Source organism: Schistocerca gregaria, chromosome X, assembly GCF_023897955.1.
Source record: "Schistocerca gregaria isolate iqSchGreg1 chromosome X, iqSchGreg1.2, whole genome shotgun sequence".
In the NCBI taxonomy this organism is placed as follows: Eukaryota; Metazoa; Arthropoda; class Insecta; order Orthoptera; family Acrididae; genus Schistocerca; species Schistocerca gregaria.
In genome coordinates, this window is record NC_064931.1 from 188,437,252 (window position 1) to 188,456,531 (window position 19,280).

General features: G+C 41.1%; 1 protein-coding gene across 3 annotated transcripts in view; it reads left to right on the forward strand.

The window, feature by feature from the left end:
* Positions 1–700: 700 nt before the first annotated feature.
* Positions 701–19,280, forward strand: part of LOC126298476 (dynein axonemal assembly factor 11-like) — a 307,265-nt gene continuing 288,685 nt past the window's right edge. For 2 of the 3 annotated variants that reach the window (XM_049989811.1, XM_049989812.1), the window contains exons 1-2: positions 742–878; positions 1,002–1,067. In XM_049989811.1, coding sequence (XP_049845768.1) covers positions 799–878; positions 1,002–1,067 — 146 coding nt within the window. In that variant the 5' untranslated portion in view covers positions 742–798. Of the gene's footprint in view, positions 879–1,001; positions 1,068–19,280 lie in introns of all 3 variants that reach the window. The other variant, XM_049989810.1, reaches the window with a different exon arrangement.

Below are 19,280 nucleotides of genomic sequence, written 5' to 3' on the forward strand. Positions count from 1 at the left end.
TTATTTTGATACGTGATATGACATGTAACTACGTCGTTTAAATAACAGTGGTGCAAAGTGTAAATTAGCAAAAGGATAGTCGCATGCCATGGAGGAGAGAGTTATTATGGTAAGTAAAACAAACAGTTACCACAAAGTCAATACATTATCCTATTTAAAGAATACAAAAAGCGTGAGGAATGCTTTTAAAAAGGAAAATATTTTCCAAGTAACAAGTATGTTTCATATTCAAAAATTATAAAACTGCCACTTTTCTTAAGGGAAACAGAGACCATTTTCTTCCAAATAAACGAAATATACAGAAGACACCACGATTTTTTAAAATTAGAAACATGCTGTACTGCTGATTATCTTAAAGGACATTAGGAAGCATTATTTAATGATTTATCTGTATTCCGCACGCATCGTTGTGACGAAATACCCATTGCAGAGGCAGGGACAATTTTGCCTAGCATGCTTTTTCAAAGTACATATCCATTCAGTGGAAAAAACAAAGTCAGACAACACATCAGCCGTGTTAGTGCTGATTTTGGAGTTCTTTGAGCAGCGTATCCTCAGTAATTCCATATATCTATAAACGTATTAGTAATATAAATTTTCTATTTGTTACTATCGATATCTCGTGCAGTAATAACTAATCTCTCGAGTAGTATCTTTGGTTTGATATCGAGTGGTATTTCTTGCGAATGCTCTGAAAACTACAATTTCTTTAATGCTATCTTTGAAAATACGTATGTTCGTAAGCAGACGGTAGTTCAAACATATACATCAAGCGTTGTTGTAGGTTTGTTGTGAACGATGAGTAGGTTAACAGAAGAAATGGTTGTTGCGAGAACAAAAACATCAGATATATCATTAGTGCGCAAACTGAATTGTTGGTAAGCATTTTTTCCTGTAAACAATGTATATATAACAGTTTCTAGTGAGACATGAAGTGTTGTGCTTTATGCTCATTGATACGCATCAGCAGTTTTGAGCTGAAACTACATTTATGTTTACAGGGGAAGCAATCTATGTGATGTAAGCCTTCTTAGGCGCATGCCAAATGTTGAACTGCTTTCGTTAAGGTATGTAATATGCTTCTACATTGCTTAAACGTTAAGTATTTGTTTGTGCTTTCGATTTGTTAGTGGCAATATTTTGTTTATGGTATCATTTAATTATTATATCGTAATTAATCAGATCAATATATTTCGTTGAGCAGTGGCTTAATAATTTGATGATCGCTTCATTCTTTCGAACAGTTTTAATTCGTTGTTGCTAACGAAACTGTGTATGTTTTTACGTCATGTTTCTGGCGTAACCATAATAATTGTCAAAAATAGAAGTGGCATTACGAAGTTGTTAAGTGACTGATATTGTTTGTTTTGATGGGTTCCGCACTGCAGGTAACAGTGAGCGTCACGCGTATTCAGATACAGGTGTATATGTGTTTCTTCTGACAGCGCTCTTTTCGGGTATCGGGAAGAAGTACACGCGAAGACGAAAATATCAACATGTTTCGGATTAGTATACATTCAAAATGCACTTCCGAATATGCAAAAGAGACTTTATTTGAATATCAGCAGTGACTGAAAATTATATTATCCGACAATATGTATGAATTTGGACGTAGGTGTTCCTGAACAATATGCCTAATGTATTTTATTACTGACAGCCAAATTAGCTTTCTTTTTACAGAGAAAATTTTTACGAAGACGTTGTCCAAGATAACTGCGTTTCACTGTATTTGCTATTATATCGAAAATATCTAGGTAACTTTTTGAATGTAGTGTACCCCCTTGACTTTAGCAGAAAATTATTTCTGTATTAAATCAGTTTCTGCCTCTTATACGCCCGTATTGTGTAATACCTACCCGGAAGTTATTAATGGTCCAAGTTATGTACAGAATAAGCTTAGTCATTTATGTAGTTCATCGTGCTTATACAAGTTTCTTAAAGTAAGCATTCATGATTTATGCCTCCGCAATAACCTGTCTGCATCCAACACAAGGCATAAAAACATAAAGATCTTGGGACCATAGTCGTAAGGCCCATTTTTTATTTTTTTTATTTTGGTAGCTGCACTTGTGGTTTGAGAAATGTGAAAGTGTGTGTTCTTAAGATACGTCAGCATAACCGAGCTGTTTTGAAGATTTTACTTTTTTCTCAAATTGCTGATAGTTGTATAATATTGTTTTTATGACTCTAGCTACTGAATATGACATCTTTATGTGGGATGATTTCATCGCAGTTATGGCATTTGTGTTCCAGAACATTGATCATCAGAATCTTTAGCATATTACCTGTTGGCTCAGTTAAGGTGATTAATTCCAATCAAGCATCGCAGTACAGAGGACTATTTGGAAGCTATCGTTGCCAAAGCGTCTTAGAAGTCTCGTCTTCTATCCACACAGATAATTCGAAACTTCTTGTGAGAACAGAACTGTTTCTCTGATGCGACTTCAGGCTGGACATTTGCCTTTCAAGGGGCTGCTCTTACGAACTGATCTATCTAGTCTCGTCTGCGTAGCTTCACGTCGTCAGATTCTCACAGGTGCTAGGCCAGCATACTATAATGATATTTGGTGTTTGGAACGTAATGTCAGTGGTGTGGCGAATTTACAGCTGTGAAGTCAGTTGTTAAGATCACTACTTTCGAAACCCAAGAGTCCGGATGCTGTTTTGTTAAAGTTTTCATCTATTGGGGAAATTTCCTAAAACCGTACACTATATATAAATTAACGCACCGCCCGATAGAAGAAGACTTCGTCAGCAGTATACGTCAGTGAAGTCTACATTCCTTGAGGCTTGTTTCGAAGGATTGTATTTCTCGAGTTTCATGATTAGTCCCAAATGGGCTTCAGCTGTGAAACGTCCGATTGTATAGAATTTTTAACGGGCAAATTAGTCACCACTCAGGAGATTGTGTCGGTTCTTCTATTGACACGCTTCCCCCCCCTTCCCTCCCTGCTCCCCTCCATACTTTCCCGTTCCAAGAAATTGTGAATGACTACTCTCAGCGGGGCTTTAACCCGAACTTTTAGTCCTTCACAAGAAGAGCTGTACATCTCTAGCTATCCGAGCGCGTCTTTCGGATCTGGCGCAAGACTTCCCTCCCTCGCTATCTCATTCTAGCTCTTGTCTTGTTAAGGTCGGAAAAAAGTCTGGGAATGTCCGTTTTGTTTTAATATAGGTAAGTGCGGTCATACCTGTCTGTGTTACGTTAAACTCAACTCTGCTACTTCCTTCAACAATGTGCTGGAGTAGACTTCGTTCCCAGGATTCGGTGAATAAATAGCTCGTGGCATTTACGATTGTATTTTTATTTTTGTATCGTAGCCCAGCCTGTCATGAAAAAGTAATTGAACATAACTCCATTTGTGACACAGTTTGCAACTTCATCGGTACACTACTCGTAATTTTTGCAAGGAACTGAAAATGTTTGTGTATAGAAACTATAAATTTTTGCCATATTTTTTGATTTCATTTTGTAAACGTGTCAGAGTTATGTCAGAGATACAGCAACTGAATTTGCGTTCGATAATATTTTTGGAACAGTTCAATGCAATAAAAGCATTTGTTGACTCTCAGAATAGAGCTTCACAAAAGGAAGATAGACCTATGTTTAATTTTAACGTACCGCCCTCGATGAGGCGATCAGAGACGATGCACTAGCTATCGGATTTGAGAAACATAAAGAAGGAAATCGGCTGAGTACTCTTCAAATCACCCACATTTAAACTATTTGTAGAAACCTACCTGTGTGGGCCTTGTATCCATTAGAGTCCCGTTCCACGCGAATCCGATTATAGTGACGTTTATCAGTTTGAGATACTCGTCTCCAATGCTTCCCGTAATAACACACCGCATATCTAATTCTGTTCTCCATTCCATTAGCTTGTACGGCACGAGATGAACGTCAGTGCTTAGTAGCTGTTCTTTGTTACTTAGTAGTCCACCAGTATGTATTGTGTGTTCGATTAATTTTTCTCTTAGGTGCTGATCTACTGGGTATAGCGTGGGTAAAAACAAGTGATTACGGTACTAGGAATCAAACCTGGTTCTTCCCTAACACGAGCCCACGTACTAATACGAAGCAGAAGATGGTTTTCTAGATCCCATATACAGGAAATGTGAGACATGAAGAAATGACCATCAACATATAAACCCATTGTATGTAATGACAGTCAGTGGTTGAATTTGAATACGTAATGTTTTTTTTTCGGACAGAAGTATTCTATTTTTAGCAGTCAGTATGTATAAAAGTTGAATGAAAGAGATCGGAGTTGACGACCTCTCTTACGTGTTTCACACAGCTGTGGAATCTGAACGTTGGCACATGAAAGAATACGGTACTTTAATCAGGAGTTGCACGAAAGCTAACTTCCATGTGCCGGCAGCGTATCTAAACGTCTAACCGTAGTCAGCGAAGGAATCCACTAATAGCACTCAAGTCACGCAAGGGCATACTGTTTTACCTTTTTCATTCAACCATAGTGGAAAAAAGGAGAAAAGCGTATAGTGGTGTTTAATTTATTGGTTTACTATCTGCTGGTGTGTGCATGATCGACGTGAAGCACGTCCCAAACCTGAAACCACACATTAAAACACACAGAAACGCACAATCAGATATTGAACGATCGGCTGTTAGAGGAGTGTTAATTACTGGATATTGCTAGTGAAAGTGTGCGGGTAATTTTACAGGAATGATTAAGTATGATAAAGCTGTGTGTAAAACCGGTTCCACATTTGCTAAATACTGACAAAAAGAATATGAGAGACAGCTTCTCATCAAGATTTGGATCGTTTTAAAATGATCACAAATGATTTTTTGTGCCGATTTACTAATGTGTTTGAAAAGTGGATGCACAATCTGAGTGGAAACGAACAGCTGGAGTGCCAGACAGGATGGAGTCGTTTTTTATTGGAATGTAAAGGATTTTCTTCGTATTTATTGCCTTCCAAAAGGTAAAATAGTAACTGTCGAAAAGTACACAAGTATTCTGGTCAAACTACTTCACAAAAAACTCATGAATTGGAAAATATTTAACCAGGACAATGCACCACCCACAAAGATGTTTTTGAAGTAAGAAAACTCAGGTTTTTAAAGTTAGAAGGTTTGGAAGATCCTTACTATACACGTTTTTATCGCCATTGACATCCGCATATTCTCCAATCTGAGGACATCTGTTGCTGAAAAACATTTTGAACAAAATCAAGACCCTAAGGGAACTGTATAAGGGTATTTTTGTGTGTTCCAGGCACGCAGTTATCGACGGTACTTTCATTGTGGAAAAATACTGAACAAAATTCCATTGTAGGTAAATGCTTTATCATACAAAAACTTGCATTTTGGAAAGCACAGCCCTTAATTACCAGCCGATAAGTTTTCACTTCCCCCTCGTAATACCACTGATCCGACAAGAAAGGCGGGCGCAGTTAACGAGTTTTTGTGATCAAAGTAGCTGCTTGATATTAGTTTTAAACTGTTGGGCGGATGAATTTCACGGTCGGTATACAAAACAACTCATCCGACGTCTCGATTCAGTTTTTGTTCCCTTCAATAAAGCTGCTTGTCTGTGCTTTGTGAATGCAAAGTTAATTAACATGAAGAAAAGCTATAATAAACTAACTAATTTTTGCAGGCAAGTTAGGACACAATGTCCCGTGTTATTATTTAAGGAGTGCAGAGTTGCTAGCTTGTTTTTCCTTGTCTGTCTGTGGGATAGGAAATTGAGAAGGGGCGACTAAGTAGTGTAGATACTCAAGTAGTATGTATTATAGAACAAAACAACACTGATGGGAGAGGACCAGCACCAAAATATTATTTAAGTAGAGTAATGACATTTGGGGAATACATTTGTCTAGGTAACATAGTTAATCGTTTAACATTGCGAGATCACAGGTCAGTGCAAGCGGAAGATAAGCCATTGCAAATGTGAAATGCTGGTACATTAATAACCGGTGTAAGTGCCAGAATGCCAAATACAAGCATGCAAATGTGCATGCATTGTGTTGTACAGGTGCCGGATATCGATTTGTGGGATGGAGTTCCATGCCTGTTGTACTTGTGGACGGTGAATGCTAGTTGTGGATGACGCTGGAGTTTTCATCCGATTATGACTCATGTGCTCGATTGAAGACAGATCTGATGATCGAGCAGGCCAGGGCAACGTGTAGACATTCTGTAGAGCATGAGGGGTTACAATAGCGGTATGTGGGCGTGTCTTATGCTGGTGGAAAACATACCCTGGAATGCTGTTCATAAATGGTAGCACAACATGTCGAATCGCCAGATTGACGCACAACTTCTCAGTCAGGGTGCGTCTGATGACCACGAGTGTGTTGCTGCTGTTATACGAAATCTCACCCCAGACCATAATTCCAGGTGTAGGTCCAGTGGTCTAACACGCAGACAGGTTGGTTGTAGGCCCTCAAATGGTCTTCTTGTAACCAACACACGGCCATCACTGACACCGAGGCGAAACAAGCTTTCATCAGGAAACACAACAGACTTCCACCCTGCCCTCCAATAAGTTCTCGCTTGACACCAGTGAAGTCGCAAGTGGCTATGGTTTGGGATCAGTGGAACGCACACTATAGGGCGTCTGGCTCGGAGCTGTCCTTGAAGTAACCGATTTGTAACAGTTTGTTGTGTCACTGCGGTGCCGACAGCTGCTCAGATTGCTGCTTCAGATGCAGTACTATGCGCCAAAGCCATACTCCGAACACGATGGCCTTCCCTCTCGGTAGTGCCACGAGGCTCCCCAGAGTTCGGTCTTCTTGCGGCCGTACATTCCCGTGACCATCACTGGCAGTAATCATGTACAGTGACTACATTCCTGCCGAGTCTTTCTGCAGTATCGCAGAAGGAACATCCAGCTCTCGTAGAGTCATTACACGACCTCGTTCAGACTCAGTGCGGCGTTGCTAATGGTGTCTTTGTCGCCTCAAAGACATTCTTACTACCATCAACACACTAAGTCATATCTCAAATGCAACTAACGCTAACGACCGTTACAGCGTGTATTTAAAGCAAACCTGATTTGCATCTACATAGTGGCGTTACTGGCGCCGCTCTTTTACGGCTGACGCGATATTTGAGTAGACCTCATCTGTCCGATGTAGAAACACGCCTACTAACTTTCGTTTATGTCGCTCAAATCCTCCTTGGTGGAGCTTTTTTTCGTCAGTCGCATATACCTGTAAATCCGTAATGATACAACATCGGCACATCTGGTCCACTACAACACATATTTGACCATTTTGCGTTGCGCTTTCCAAAATTCTAATCTTGGTGGATTATACTCAGGTGTCTCAAATCTCCTATAATCTTTCTTATGTGTGCGCTTACCTGCCACGGTGCGTCAATCGTAATCATTAGTAATTTTAATAATTTTCATTCCTGTGAAGTTCTGCACAATCTGAAGGAGAAAGAGGAGGAGGGAGAGGATAGCAACAATACATTAGTCACGGCCCTCCTTAGCTGCAATATCAATTTAAAACTATGTAAAAGAAAGACAGACATACCACTGAAATTTTCTGTTTTTTTTTTTTTTTTTTTTTTTTTTTTTTTGCGTGAGTGTAAATTCTACAATGGCATTATAATTTTTCGGTGAAATCGCTTATATAACTAGTGATTAGGATAGAAAAGTTACGTGTATGTGGTATTGCCTTCGGGATAATTTGTAGGCCGGGTTGTATACTTCTGGAACTCAAGAAATTTCTTGAAGCCACGGCTGATTCCGCACACTTGGACGAGTAAGCTAATGATTTTAGTCTCGGTGGGTCGTTAGACTGTTACACTCTGTGCTTTAATATTCGAAAAAGAGTAAGACGACAAACTTAGCGTCTGAGAGGAGCCGAATTAGTGGACTGCAACAGGATGGAAAAACGTCAAAATGTCCATCTTTAGTTCCAGCTTCTTCGGTGAAATTTTAAGGATCTATAAACCTGTGAAGTTGATGACTGATTCGGCCACTTTAAATAAATATGCGCGTTCTTATTGCATCGAGATAATTAGAGCTGCGTCGCAGAAGGAACTGGCCATGATATTGTTGCGAAAACCATCCACGTATTTTCCTGGCACGGTTTTTGGAGACTACGGAAAATATCAATCAAGATGGTTAGGCTAGGTTGTTCAAAAGGTCACAGAATGTTTGTACGAACGTTGTGATCAGTCCAAAAATATTATCTAATTGAGGTTGATGAGTATCTTTCTTTTTCATTTCGTAACCTGCGATAGGTGTGAAGACTGTCAATAGGCGAAAAACTGACGTATTCGTAACTTACCACTTGTATAGACACTGGATGACTGTAGCTAGTAAGACTGTGCACCAGACAACAACAAAGCAAAAAAAAGAGACTAAAACGTGCTTTGCCCACAATGAGCAGTGCTTTTCTGGACAAGGAAATGCGCTAGAAACAGTGACTGGCAAGAAGAAAAATTGTGATATCAAGATCATGTTGTGTACGAGTCTAAAATATGTCATTGCAGAAGTCACATAAATCTTTGACAGTATCATCGTGACCTAACAAATAGACTGTATTGACGTCGGTAGGGCAAAGCGCAGAATTCTACGGTCTCGTCATCAATTATCCTTTTACCTTGATAACAGCGGTAAGCTTTATCAATTTTGTTTCCAGGTTGATGCGGTGCGCTTATATTCTTCATGTTTATTCTCGTCATACTCAACGCTTCTTAATTCTTATATAAATTCTCGTGACATGAAGTGATGTGGCCTATGACGTTGACATCTGCAATTGTATTATTTGATAGACTTCCCTTGCTAAAAAACGGCAGGTTCCTCGTAAGGTGCCCTAGCAAGTAGCTCTTTACAGCGAGCCCGCACAGAATGTGACAAAATATTTCGCTGGTCGATAAAGCCGTCTGCGCTGTTGGGTTCTATCTTTCTACTGGCACGGCAGCCTTGATGTTTCAAATATTGGCGACAAGTCAGGTCTAAGTCTTGAGTCACCTGACACATGTTGTAAAGAAGTGATGCGGACCCTTTGAGCCCATAATCTGTACTACACAATATGTTGTGGAGGAAATAAAATTTGTTTAATGACTAATTTATGTCGTGATATCAATTTTTCAGACTTAAAGTCGTAATTGTTTCCGAAAACAAACAAGTTTTTAGGCACGAAGTTTTTATGGTAATGTAATAAAAATGTGAATTATGTGATCTGTGCAGAGCCAATCATTATCGGTTTTCAAGGTTAAAAGTAAGTGAAAGTTCTTTTCAACAGCCTCACATTAGCAACAGTGTTGGGATTGCATCAACAAGTTACATGTTCAGGAAAGTGATATCGAAAAATTTATTTTTATTCAAAATCATTTTCTGGTCGAACTTCAGATACGTTAAGACACACATTTACATAAAACCCGATCCATTAGAGCAAAATGTAATACCAGTTATAACAACTGTATAGGTTACCGTTAAACAGTTAAGATATTGATCTCCAACAACTGAGTTCGACTCACAAATGTTCATGTGGATTAATTCAGGAAAGGCACTGAAATGTGATGGACAAGTGCGCTGATATGACACTAATCCTGGGAATGACGACGACTTCCCCTCTAGCACACCCAATTCAAATGGCGGCTACAATTACTTTCCGCTTTAATGAAGACCGCCTGTTAACGGCCGTTTTCAAAGAAAAAACCGGGTGATTTTCTTCGTGAAGCAACCACTGCAGCCCATCAGTTGCGCTACTGGAAACAGTGGTAATGTTATGACAACGGGCGTTAGTTTGAAGTTCATTAATATTTTTTTAAAAATTGCAGAATATTTGATTCTCATCAGTAGGGGGCAGAAGCTAATACGATGGTTAGTTTACCCGTGATTGGCAAGGCGATGTGGAAACGGAGAGACGACTTTAGGAGATATCCAGAAAGATGTCGTTTGGAAGCACATGTCTTATTTGCGAACATATTAAGAAAATGTTTTGATGGTATCGTTTTCCCCAAATACAGTGCACAACACCAATGAACAGTTTCAACCTTCATCCAAACTACTTTACATAACTTAAAATGCACTATCAGAGAACAAATTAGTGCATCCTTTTAGAGGTTTCCAGTTCGCTCAAAATTTATTGTTGCAACTGTGAATATGGAATACACGAAATGATTACATTTACAGATCAATAGCAGAAGCAGTCCTGAGGTACAAGGTGGGGGGTGCAGCATTGACACACACGTGAATAAGATGGCAAATGGTTCCGTTAAGATTCCCAAGCTCAAAAACATTGTCGGTGTCACCCACACACCTACATTGAGCACTTTCAAAATGTGCCAGTGCTGAGAGAACCTGTGGCAGCATTCTAGATATCTGCAGGCAGGCAATGATCACTTCACATCAGGGCACCAGACAGGAGATCTGAAAAATCATAAACAAAATCACGTTCAAATTTCGTTGAATGGTTTTGAATAGTCCGTTAGTGGTTCCACCCTGTACGCCAGACCAAAAGTCGCGATCGCACTTCATTAAAGAGGGATGCGATCTCATTTGGTGGAGTTGCTGATCCATTATGTCGTTAGAGAAGAGTGGAATCATCTGGGGGGGAGGGGGGGGGGGGGTTGTCAGCATTGTCAATAACGTCGTGCTGTTGCTCATCACATTGCATCCTGTCGTTTTCGACCACGGAATGTGCGCGAATCAAAGTCCAGAGGAGAGGGATGGTTTCATTGACGCTCTGAATGCCATCCCCTGAGGCTTTTTCGTATCGATTCTTAGCGGTGATGTCTGGAAAGTTTTCCTCGGCCACCCATAAGAAAACTGCGTGATTTCAACGCTTGGCGCCGCGGTTCTGGCCTCCATCGCAGAGGCGTCAAAAGAAGGCTCAAATATGAGTAAGGTGGTGTGTGACGACACTCCCATTGTGTGACACGTCAACGGTGGTAATGAGCAGAATTGTGGTGAAATTTGGTGCCAATGTGACTCATTAGGCCACCTCTCACTGCACACGAGCTTCTGAGCTGTGACCTTTTCGCACGTGTTGAAGCTTTCTACATCTACATTTATACTCCGCAAGCCACCCAACGGTGTGTGGCGGAGGGCACTTTACGTGTCACTGTCATTACCTCCCTTTCCTGTCCCAGTCGCGTATGGTTCGCGGGAAGAGCGACTGCCGGAAAGCCTCCGTGCGCGCTCGAATCTTTACATTCGCGATCTCTTCGGGAAGTATAAGTAGGGAGAAGCAATATGTTCGATACCTCATCGAGAAACGCACCCTCTACAAACCTGGACAGCAAGCTACACCGCGATGCAGAGCGCCTCTCTTGCAGAGTTTGCCACTTGAGTTTGCTAAACATCTCCGTAACGCTATCACGCTTACCAAATAACCCTGTGACGAAACGCGCCCCTCTTCTTTGGATCTTCTCTATCTCCTCTGCCAACCCGACCTGGTACGGATCCCACGCTGATGAGCAATACTCAAGTATAGGTCGAACGAGTGTTTGGTGGACTAAGGACTCTCCCATTTAATCTCAACCTGGCACCAGCCGTTCCAACAGTTAATTTTATATGGTCATTCCACTTTGCTGTTTGAAGCGTTGCCGAGCCCGAGGTGTCGTCACAGGCCACGATGCATTTGCATAAGTACAGAGGAACGTTGTAGGTACCTTTAAGCTAAATGTCAAACTTCTACGTCGCAATGGGAGACATTTATAGGGTTTCGAAAAAGTGACCCATTAATTGTGCTGTGCAGTGTAGAACCTGGCTGCTGAATGTACAAATAAATAAATATAATGTGCGTGAAGATATGAAACTGCCAAATATTGTGTGATTAATTGATGGATGGCAAGTAACTGGACTATGTCACAACCTTCCTTCAAGTATGTAAGAGTATCAATCTGGGCGATGTAGGGTGAACGACGTAGCTGTGGGGAAGGCATGTACCTGATATTTATCAGAAGAATCGTAAGGAAGTGTAATTCACCCACGGAAATAGTTCGCTTACAAATCCCGGCGAAGTGCGTTGGCCTTACCCTTAACAAGATGGAATAACATAAGAGGTGAGAGAAAATTCGGAGAAGAGGTAAATGCTTCGTCACAGGCTAACTGTAGATGCTACGACAGCGTCAAAGAAGTGCTCATCAAACCCCATGGTAGACTAGAAGAAAATCTTGCATCCTTCGGAGCCTTAGTCTCTAAAGTACGACATCCTATGTGTCTTTGTGAGTCAAGAACATATTTCTTCCTGTAACTTACTCTTGAGTAAGAATCTTGAGGGTGAGAAGAGAGATTCGGACAGACACAGAAGAGTACGGACAATCTTGCCTTCCGTACGCTGTCCGCGCTTGGAACAGAAAGAGAATAAAACTTACTTTCATATACCGTCCGCCAAACGCTGTACGGTGTACAAGTGTAGACGAGGTGATCTACTTGCCTGTTGTCCTGTAGATAAATGCAGGATGTTTTAGTAGTTGCAGTGGTAACACCGGTTCCATCTGATCACCGACCACAAGCTGTCGTGCATGGCTGGCAATATGATGGGTGACCGTTCGGGTCTGCGGAGAGCTGTTGGCCAGCGGTTTGCACTCAGCCTTGTGAGGTCAATTGAGGAGCTACTTCATTAAGTAGCGGCTCCGGTCACGAAAGCTGAAAACAGCCGGGAGAGCGGTGTGCTGACCACATACCCCCTCCATATCTGCACCCAAGGGCCTTTCGAGGCATGATCGGACGGAGTTTGGTTTCAGTAAGTAGTCGACAAATGAAAAGTATGTAGAAAGAGAATGAAAGCAAAGCATGTATGAAACACTTATTTCTCTATAATGTGACAATTATTCAATAGACATCTCACCTGTACCTGCACATTAGGAGCAACTTTTGAATTCTGGGTATAGACACTATTAAGTTGACGGTAACGGTGGAAGGAACGCCATATGTAATGAAATCAGGAAATAAAAATTTTGGGAGGGACAAACCTGAAAAGTGAAGTGAAAATACAGTGTGCTCGACATTGCGCACTCAATAAGAAGGGAATCAGTTACGAAGGACATCCAATGTATCTGAGTGAAAAGAAAATTTTTTGAGCTGACCAGGTTTACTACTATTTGTTTTCTGCAACAAACTTGAGGGGTCGTACACATGAAAATTTATCTACATGTAAAGAATCACATACATTTGTACTGTCACGAAGTTGCTCCTGGATGCACTCAGATTTTTTCCAAACAAGATTCTGCCTGAATACCGTTGTCCAACAGCCTAACGTTATCTCCTAGTAAGTGCAACTTTTACAGATACCTACTAACTAGCAATTTTGTCTTATCGGCAATTCTATCTTTTCGTTGATTTTGTAGGTTTATTAGGAAACCTCTGTGACATTAACCAATGCGTAAAACACAATGCTTTCTTTTTTTGCCGTGGGAGAACAATCGGTACAGTTAAAACAATAGTTCCAAAGGCAGCGGAGTTTATTTGATAGAATGAATACGCTTTTCATTTTCTCAACGTATCGTAAAACAGAAACATTATTGCAACAGAAACCTACCCTACAGGAAGCAAAGACAACAATTAGCAATAAAGACGATGAGATGAAAGACATCACCAACGGGATTTTCAAGTTTTAAAGTATCGCTGAACTGTTGGCAACAGACATAGACTTATTCAACAGATGGAGACAGAAAGACATGGAGTGGAACGTTAGCTGATTTTCAGAAAAATGAGGCACGTAAAACTACCTCAATTAACATGTGATCTCTTCACAATGTCACTTGATCCCCAGCTTCCAGACACTTCACATAACGCGCATGCATAGTATAGTTAGCATCTGTCAAATCGGAGAAGTGCGATCGAACAGAGCGTGGCTGTAAAGCCAAAAAGTTCATCATTCACAGGAGCTACATGTGCTCAGGCCCATAATTAGCAGTGTTGTGTAGTGGATGCTTGAATGAAGGAGTAAACCCAGTGATAGCTGTGATATGCCTAATTAATTTATAAGGGTCATGAAACTCAAAATTGCTGACCTCGGACCGTTCTTTAGATATCCTTGTCAAAAACTGCAGAGTATTTTCGTTGCAGTTCAGATACAGAAGTCATTGGCAGAACATTTCATCGTTCTTCTTCCTAGAAGAAATTATCCACAAGAGCAAAGGTGCACCGTCGATTGCACCTATTAAAACATCATCTTAATTCGTCTGTGGAGGAACTGAACGTTTTACAAGGTCGCGATCCACGGTACACGATGTAACTTCAGATGGGCGTCTATGAACATAGCGAATACCAGGCCAGAGTATGTTAAGATGATTGTGAAATTCTGTGGAAGTGCCGTGATGGTCTAGAGCAGTTATTGTGGGGCACGGTTCGGAATATTGGTTTCACTCGCCGTAAAAATGAATGCACGTGTATTTTAAAAAAAGTTTTAAGTAAAAGTATGGCTTTCATAGTACGGCATCAGTTTAGAATCGTATTTTTTATCGGTATGGTGATGTCCGTGCCTAAAAAGCAAGTACCACTACGTCGTGATTCGAAGAAAATCAGATGAATATGGTTAACTGCCCTGCTACAAGCACCGATCTAAACTCCAGCTGACTTTCTGGGATAAACTGCTGCTGCGTCTGCGGTTCAGCTCAATTCACCCCAAACCCTGGCTACATCTGTTGGCTGTGCATAAGGAAGAATGTAAAGAAATGCCCCTTGAGTTAGTGCAATGTTTTCCACAAAGATGAGGCGCTGTAATAATAGCCAAAGGTGGTATCACACACGATTAGTCATATGTCCGTCGTCTTTACAACGGTCAGAAATTGGCGATTTGCGACCTTTAGTCGCATAAGGTATGACTGAATTCTCTTCAACATTTCTTACATATGTCCAGCTCCTCTAGCCGTGAAGATCTTTGGTGGCTTTAAACCTCACAGAGCAGATACACTCTCAGCGTCACATTTTTGAAAAGAGGTTTGATCGTGATGTAGAAACGTGAAATGTCTTACTTGATTTGGAAGAGGCATATGAGATAATCTTCCATCATAAAATGTGGAGCAATTATGAGTACTTTGCGATATCAAGGAAACCGATCAGGATGATAAATGTACTTTCATGGGCATGACCAGTAAACTGAAACTGGGAACCAGTTAAACGAGAGTCTCAGCGTAATATTGTACAGAAACTGAGTCGTGGTAAATTAAACGTTTTGACCAAGAGTTTTAGACGATAAGTCTGAAGATTTGCAGAGATAAAACCAAGCTCCTCATTTTGTGGAGATAAAAATGCGGTGTGGACAACTTTCATATAAAAGGTAGAATAACTGCTATAATAATCACTTTGTGTTACCTGTAAACTCTACCCGTTTTCAGAAACATGACGTCAAAATTACTTGTACCAGATTTCGATGTTTCGGTCTTCTCCTATTCTTCACATTTAAAGTTGTGTTCGGGGGGGTGGGGATGCTGATGTGATTGTATCAGACCTTTGAAGCTCTGAACATTCTGTACGACAGTGGGACCTGTTACGTGAGAAATGTTGAACCGTCATGACTAAATGATCTTCAAAAAAATTGCTTTTTCTCCAATGCTGAGTCAATCTTTATCGACAGAAGGTTGAAGCAACTCACCATTGCACATATTTCGAGGACGTAAAACAAAAAGTCTGGTGTACTGCAGGGCATACGTGTGAAACACATACGATAGGTAGCTTAAGTTATGTGAATAAGGCACTAAATCGTACGAAGAACTTCTGACAACGGAAACAAAACAGCCATTTCAATGTCAGATCCGTGTTTGATAGATACGAGTGGCGTCTGTTCTGTCGGACATTCTATGGACGCGACGTCTGTTTGATAAAAAAGTTTCAACGTGGATGCGCAACCAACGTACGAACTTCTACTGGAATCAAAATTCTGCGAGTATGGGGTTAGTGGGCGGGAGTCCTTGCTGTGTGGGAAGCTGGGAATTAGGGGCTGACGGAAAGCGTGTGTGGATGGCCGAGGCGCTTAAGCAATCTTTCTAGAGAAGCGGAGCACCCGGGTTAGAGTCTCGGTGCGCCACGAATTTTGAGCTCCCGCCGTTGCATTGCGTCAGTGCCCTGTGCAGCTGGAAGTCATTATTTCCTTCCTATCTCTGTCCCACTCTGTTTCCTTTCAACCACGTATACGGTGTCTGCCATTAGCTATGACTTGAACTTCCAGAACACTGGGCCATAAAGCGATCCATGGTGGCGTTCCTTGGTGTTTTAATTAGCTTTTAACTTAGCGGGATTTCTTAGATTTTCTTCTAGAACTGTTCAGTTGAACGAAAAGTAATATAAAGACTGCTCGGACAGTCTTTTTCATGCAACAGGTTGCCAAAACCCATCACTCTGTCGGTAACTACGTCTGTGACACAGTTTTCCTTTCCGGAGTTTGCTGGCTGTAGCCCGTCGATCGCCACATTCTCGTTTCGTTTTCCCTTTCTGATACCGTATAGGGATACTGTCGCTCCAACTAGTTCTGTGTAATCCTGAAGTTAGCTGCTAAACGTACTTTTCTTTATTTTCGTCATTGCCCTGTGCTCGTAATGCGATCCATGTGATTGATTTCAAGTCTTTCAGCTTTTGCTCTCGTCATTATCAGGACTCGGGGTTCATTCAGAACTCAGCGTATTTCCATTCTGAATATATCAGATAGTACTCTGATAAAAACAATCCGATCTTCAACTTTATCGCGAACTGGTACTACGTCTGCAGTTGCAAATAAAGTTATCTGAACCAATTATCGCCCTTTTTCCAAACTATATAGTGTCGTAACCACTTCACAATTGCTAACGTATATACGTTCGTCGCCGCAAATATCAGATTTTGACAGGTGAACTAGACGTGTTAAATGCCGTAGAAGTTCCCGGACATCGTTGTGAAGACTAATATATATATCAGTGAATCTTTTCTTTCACGCTGTAGATATAGCTAAGGCGTCCACTTTGAAGGTAAGTTTGCTGCATAGACTTCGTGTTGGATAGGTGTGTCTTTGAATTTTATTACCTTTCTTGGTTACGCAAAAATATTGATTTGTTAAGTCCATTTTCTTAATCATGCTTAACAAAATTCCCACCATTGGCATTATACAGGGTATGGATAAGAATATGGAAACACTGCGAGAAATGTATACTTCAACATAAATGCGGATGTGAGGCAACCTGCAGGTTGCTCTATTGTATTTGACCACAAAAGGCACCTGTGCAGTGTCCTGGAATACGTTGCGAATGCTATTCGTGGTGAGAACAGTATTCTGTGTAGTTGTGAGTCAATCATGTCGAAGCTAAGTGAATTCGAACGTGGGCAACTTGTGCTGCTCTTATTGTGGGTGCTTGCATAAACAAGGTAGCCGACATTTTTGGTTTTTCAGGAATCGTACAGGGAAAGCATCTTCCGCTAAATAACAATGCGGACGAAAATGTGCTGTGACTGATAGTGACGGACGCTAATTGAAGAGGATTGCGACGAAAAATAAGAGGACGAAGGCTGTAAAAGTCACTACAGAACTGAGTATCACACTTGTGAGCACTATCAGCACCAAAACACCACAAAGGAAGGTCCAGAAGCGGGGAACTGCATGGCGAGTTGGAATTCCAACACCACTTATGAGTGACACAAATGCACGTAACAGGAAAACACGGTGCCGAAGCCATCTAACCAGGACTATGATGCAATGGGAGAATGTTACTTGGTCGTATGAGTCTTTTTTCACACTGTTTCCAACTTCTGCCCGAGTTTAAGCCCCAAGAGCGATGGTTCGGTGATGATTTTGGCAGACATATCGTGGTATTTATTCCATGCGCTCCATGGTTATTCATTGCCATAGGTTATGGGACCAGTTTGACTGTTCAGATCTGTCCCATGTTGCAATGTTGGTTCCTCTGTGGCGATACTGTGTTCCAGGACGACAGTGCCGCTGCTCGCAAAGCACGCATCGTCCATGAATAGTTTTGAGAGTAGGATGATGAACTGTCGCATCTACCCTGGCCACCACAGTCACCAGATCCCATGTTATTGAGGTTTTGTGGTCTACTTTGGAGAGAAGGGCGTGTGATCACTATCCACCTACATTATCGTTACCTGAACTTACCGCTATTTTGCAGGAAGAATAGTATTATGTATTTTTTTTAATCGAAACTGAAATGGAAAACAATTCGGGAAACTGGTTCTGACTAGGTATTTATTCATAGGGTCAATAACTTAGTCGCTGTATTAGTCAGTTAGATAGCCGCTGAGGACTTGGTTCTCTCCAAACGCTCCTTGGACCGCTTCTGTATGGAAAGCACATATCGTGAGTCATATGTTGTTTCTGATTTTTCAAAAATGGCTCCGAGCGCTATGGGACTTAACTTCTGAGGTCATCAGTCCCCTAGAACTTAGAACTACATAAACCTAACTAACCTAAGGACATAACACAATCCATTCCCGAGGCAGGATTCGAACCTACGACCGTAGCGGTCTCGCGGTTGCAGACTGTAGCGCCTAGAACCGCTCGGCCACCCACCGGCTCTGATTTTTCGCCGCTGGAATGTAACAGCTATCCAAATATTAATTGAAGTTCTCGATGTTTTCTGCCTGCTGCGAGGGCAAGGTTGCTCCGCAAGTATGTTGTAAATGCTCTCATTGTTTGACATAGTTTTCCAGGGAGCGGATTCCATCTGTGAAGCGTTATCGTTTAGTGACTTCGAAATACTCATCTACCGCTCCCACGAACTCTTCGTTCGGTTCAAAACATTTAGTTGTCACATTTTTATTTTTTTATTTGGGAATGCATGGAAGTTACGGAAGTTATGTGTCAAATCTGGTAAAGTCAGGTGAGAGTTCAAATTATTACTTTTTAAAATTCCTCCGTTTCCACATTGGAAAAGCACCGTGGACGGTAGGTAGATAGGTGCAATGTTGCTACCAGAGGTTTTTTTCAGTCCAGGGATCTTCTCACGTGTTTTTCATCCAGTTGACCCAGAAAACATTAGTAACATATTCCAATCCTTTGCACAGCTACCAGCAAACAGAAGTTCTTTTTGCATCTTTCCAGCCTTCTAGGATGCAGGTCCACAGCCGCCCTTCTTTCATGGTTTTGATTTGTTGTATGATTTCTGATATTATGTGATGGAACCGTCTCATCTGTGGTAACCTCAAATCATTGGCTTCATTTTCAAACAGTCCGAAAGTTACAGAGAAATTCGATTTCACAATTCGTTCGGGTAATATTTGTTTGCACAAAGTTAACCGCAATTAATTCTTCAAATAAAATGTCCATTACTGTTGCTTTTCATACGGCTATGGCGCAAGGTATTTAATACACCTGTAATCACGAATCGTTCAAAACTAAAATGTGCATTTTCTCGA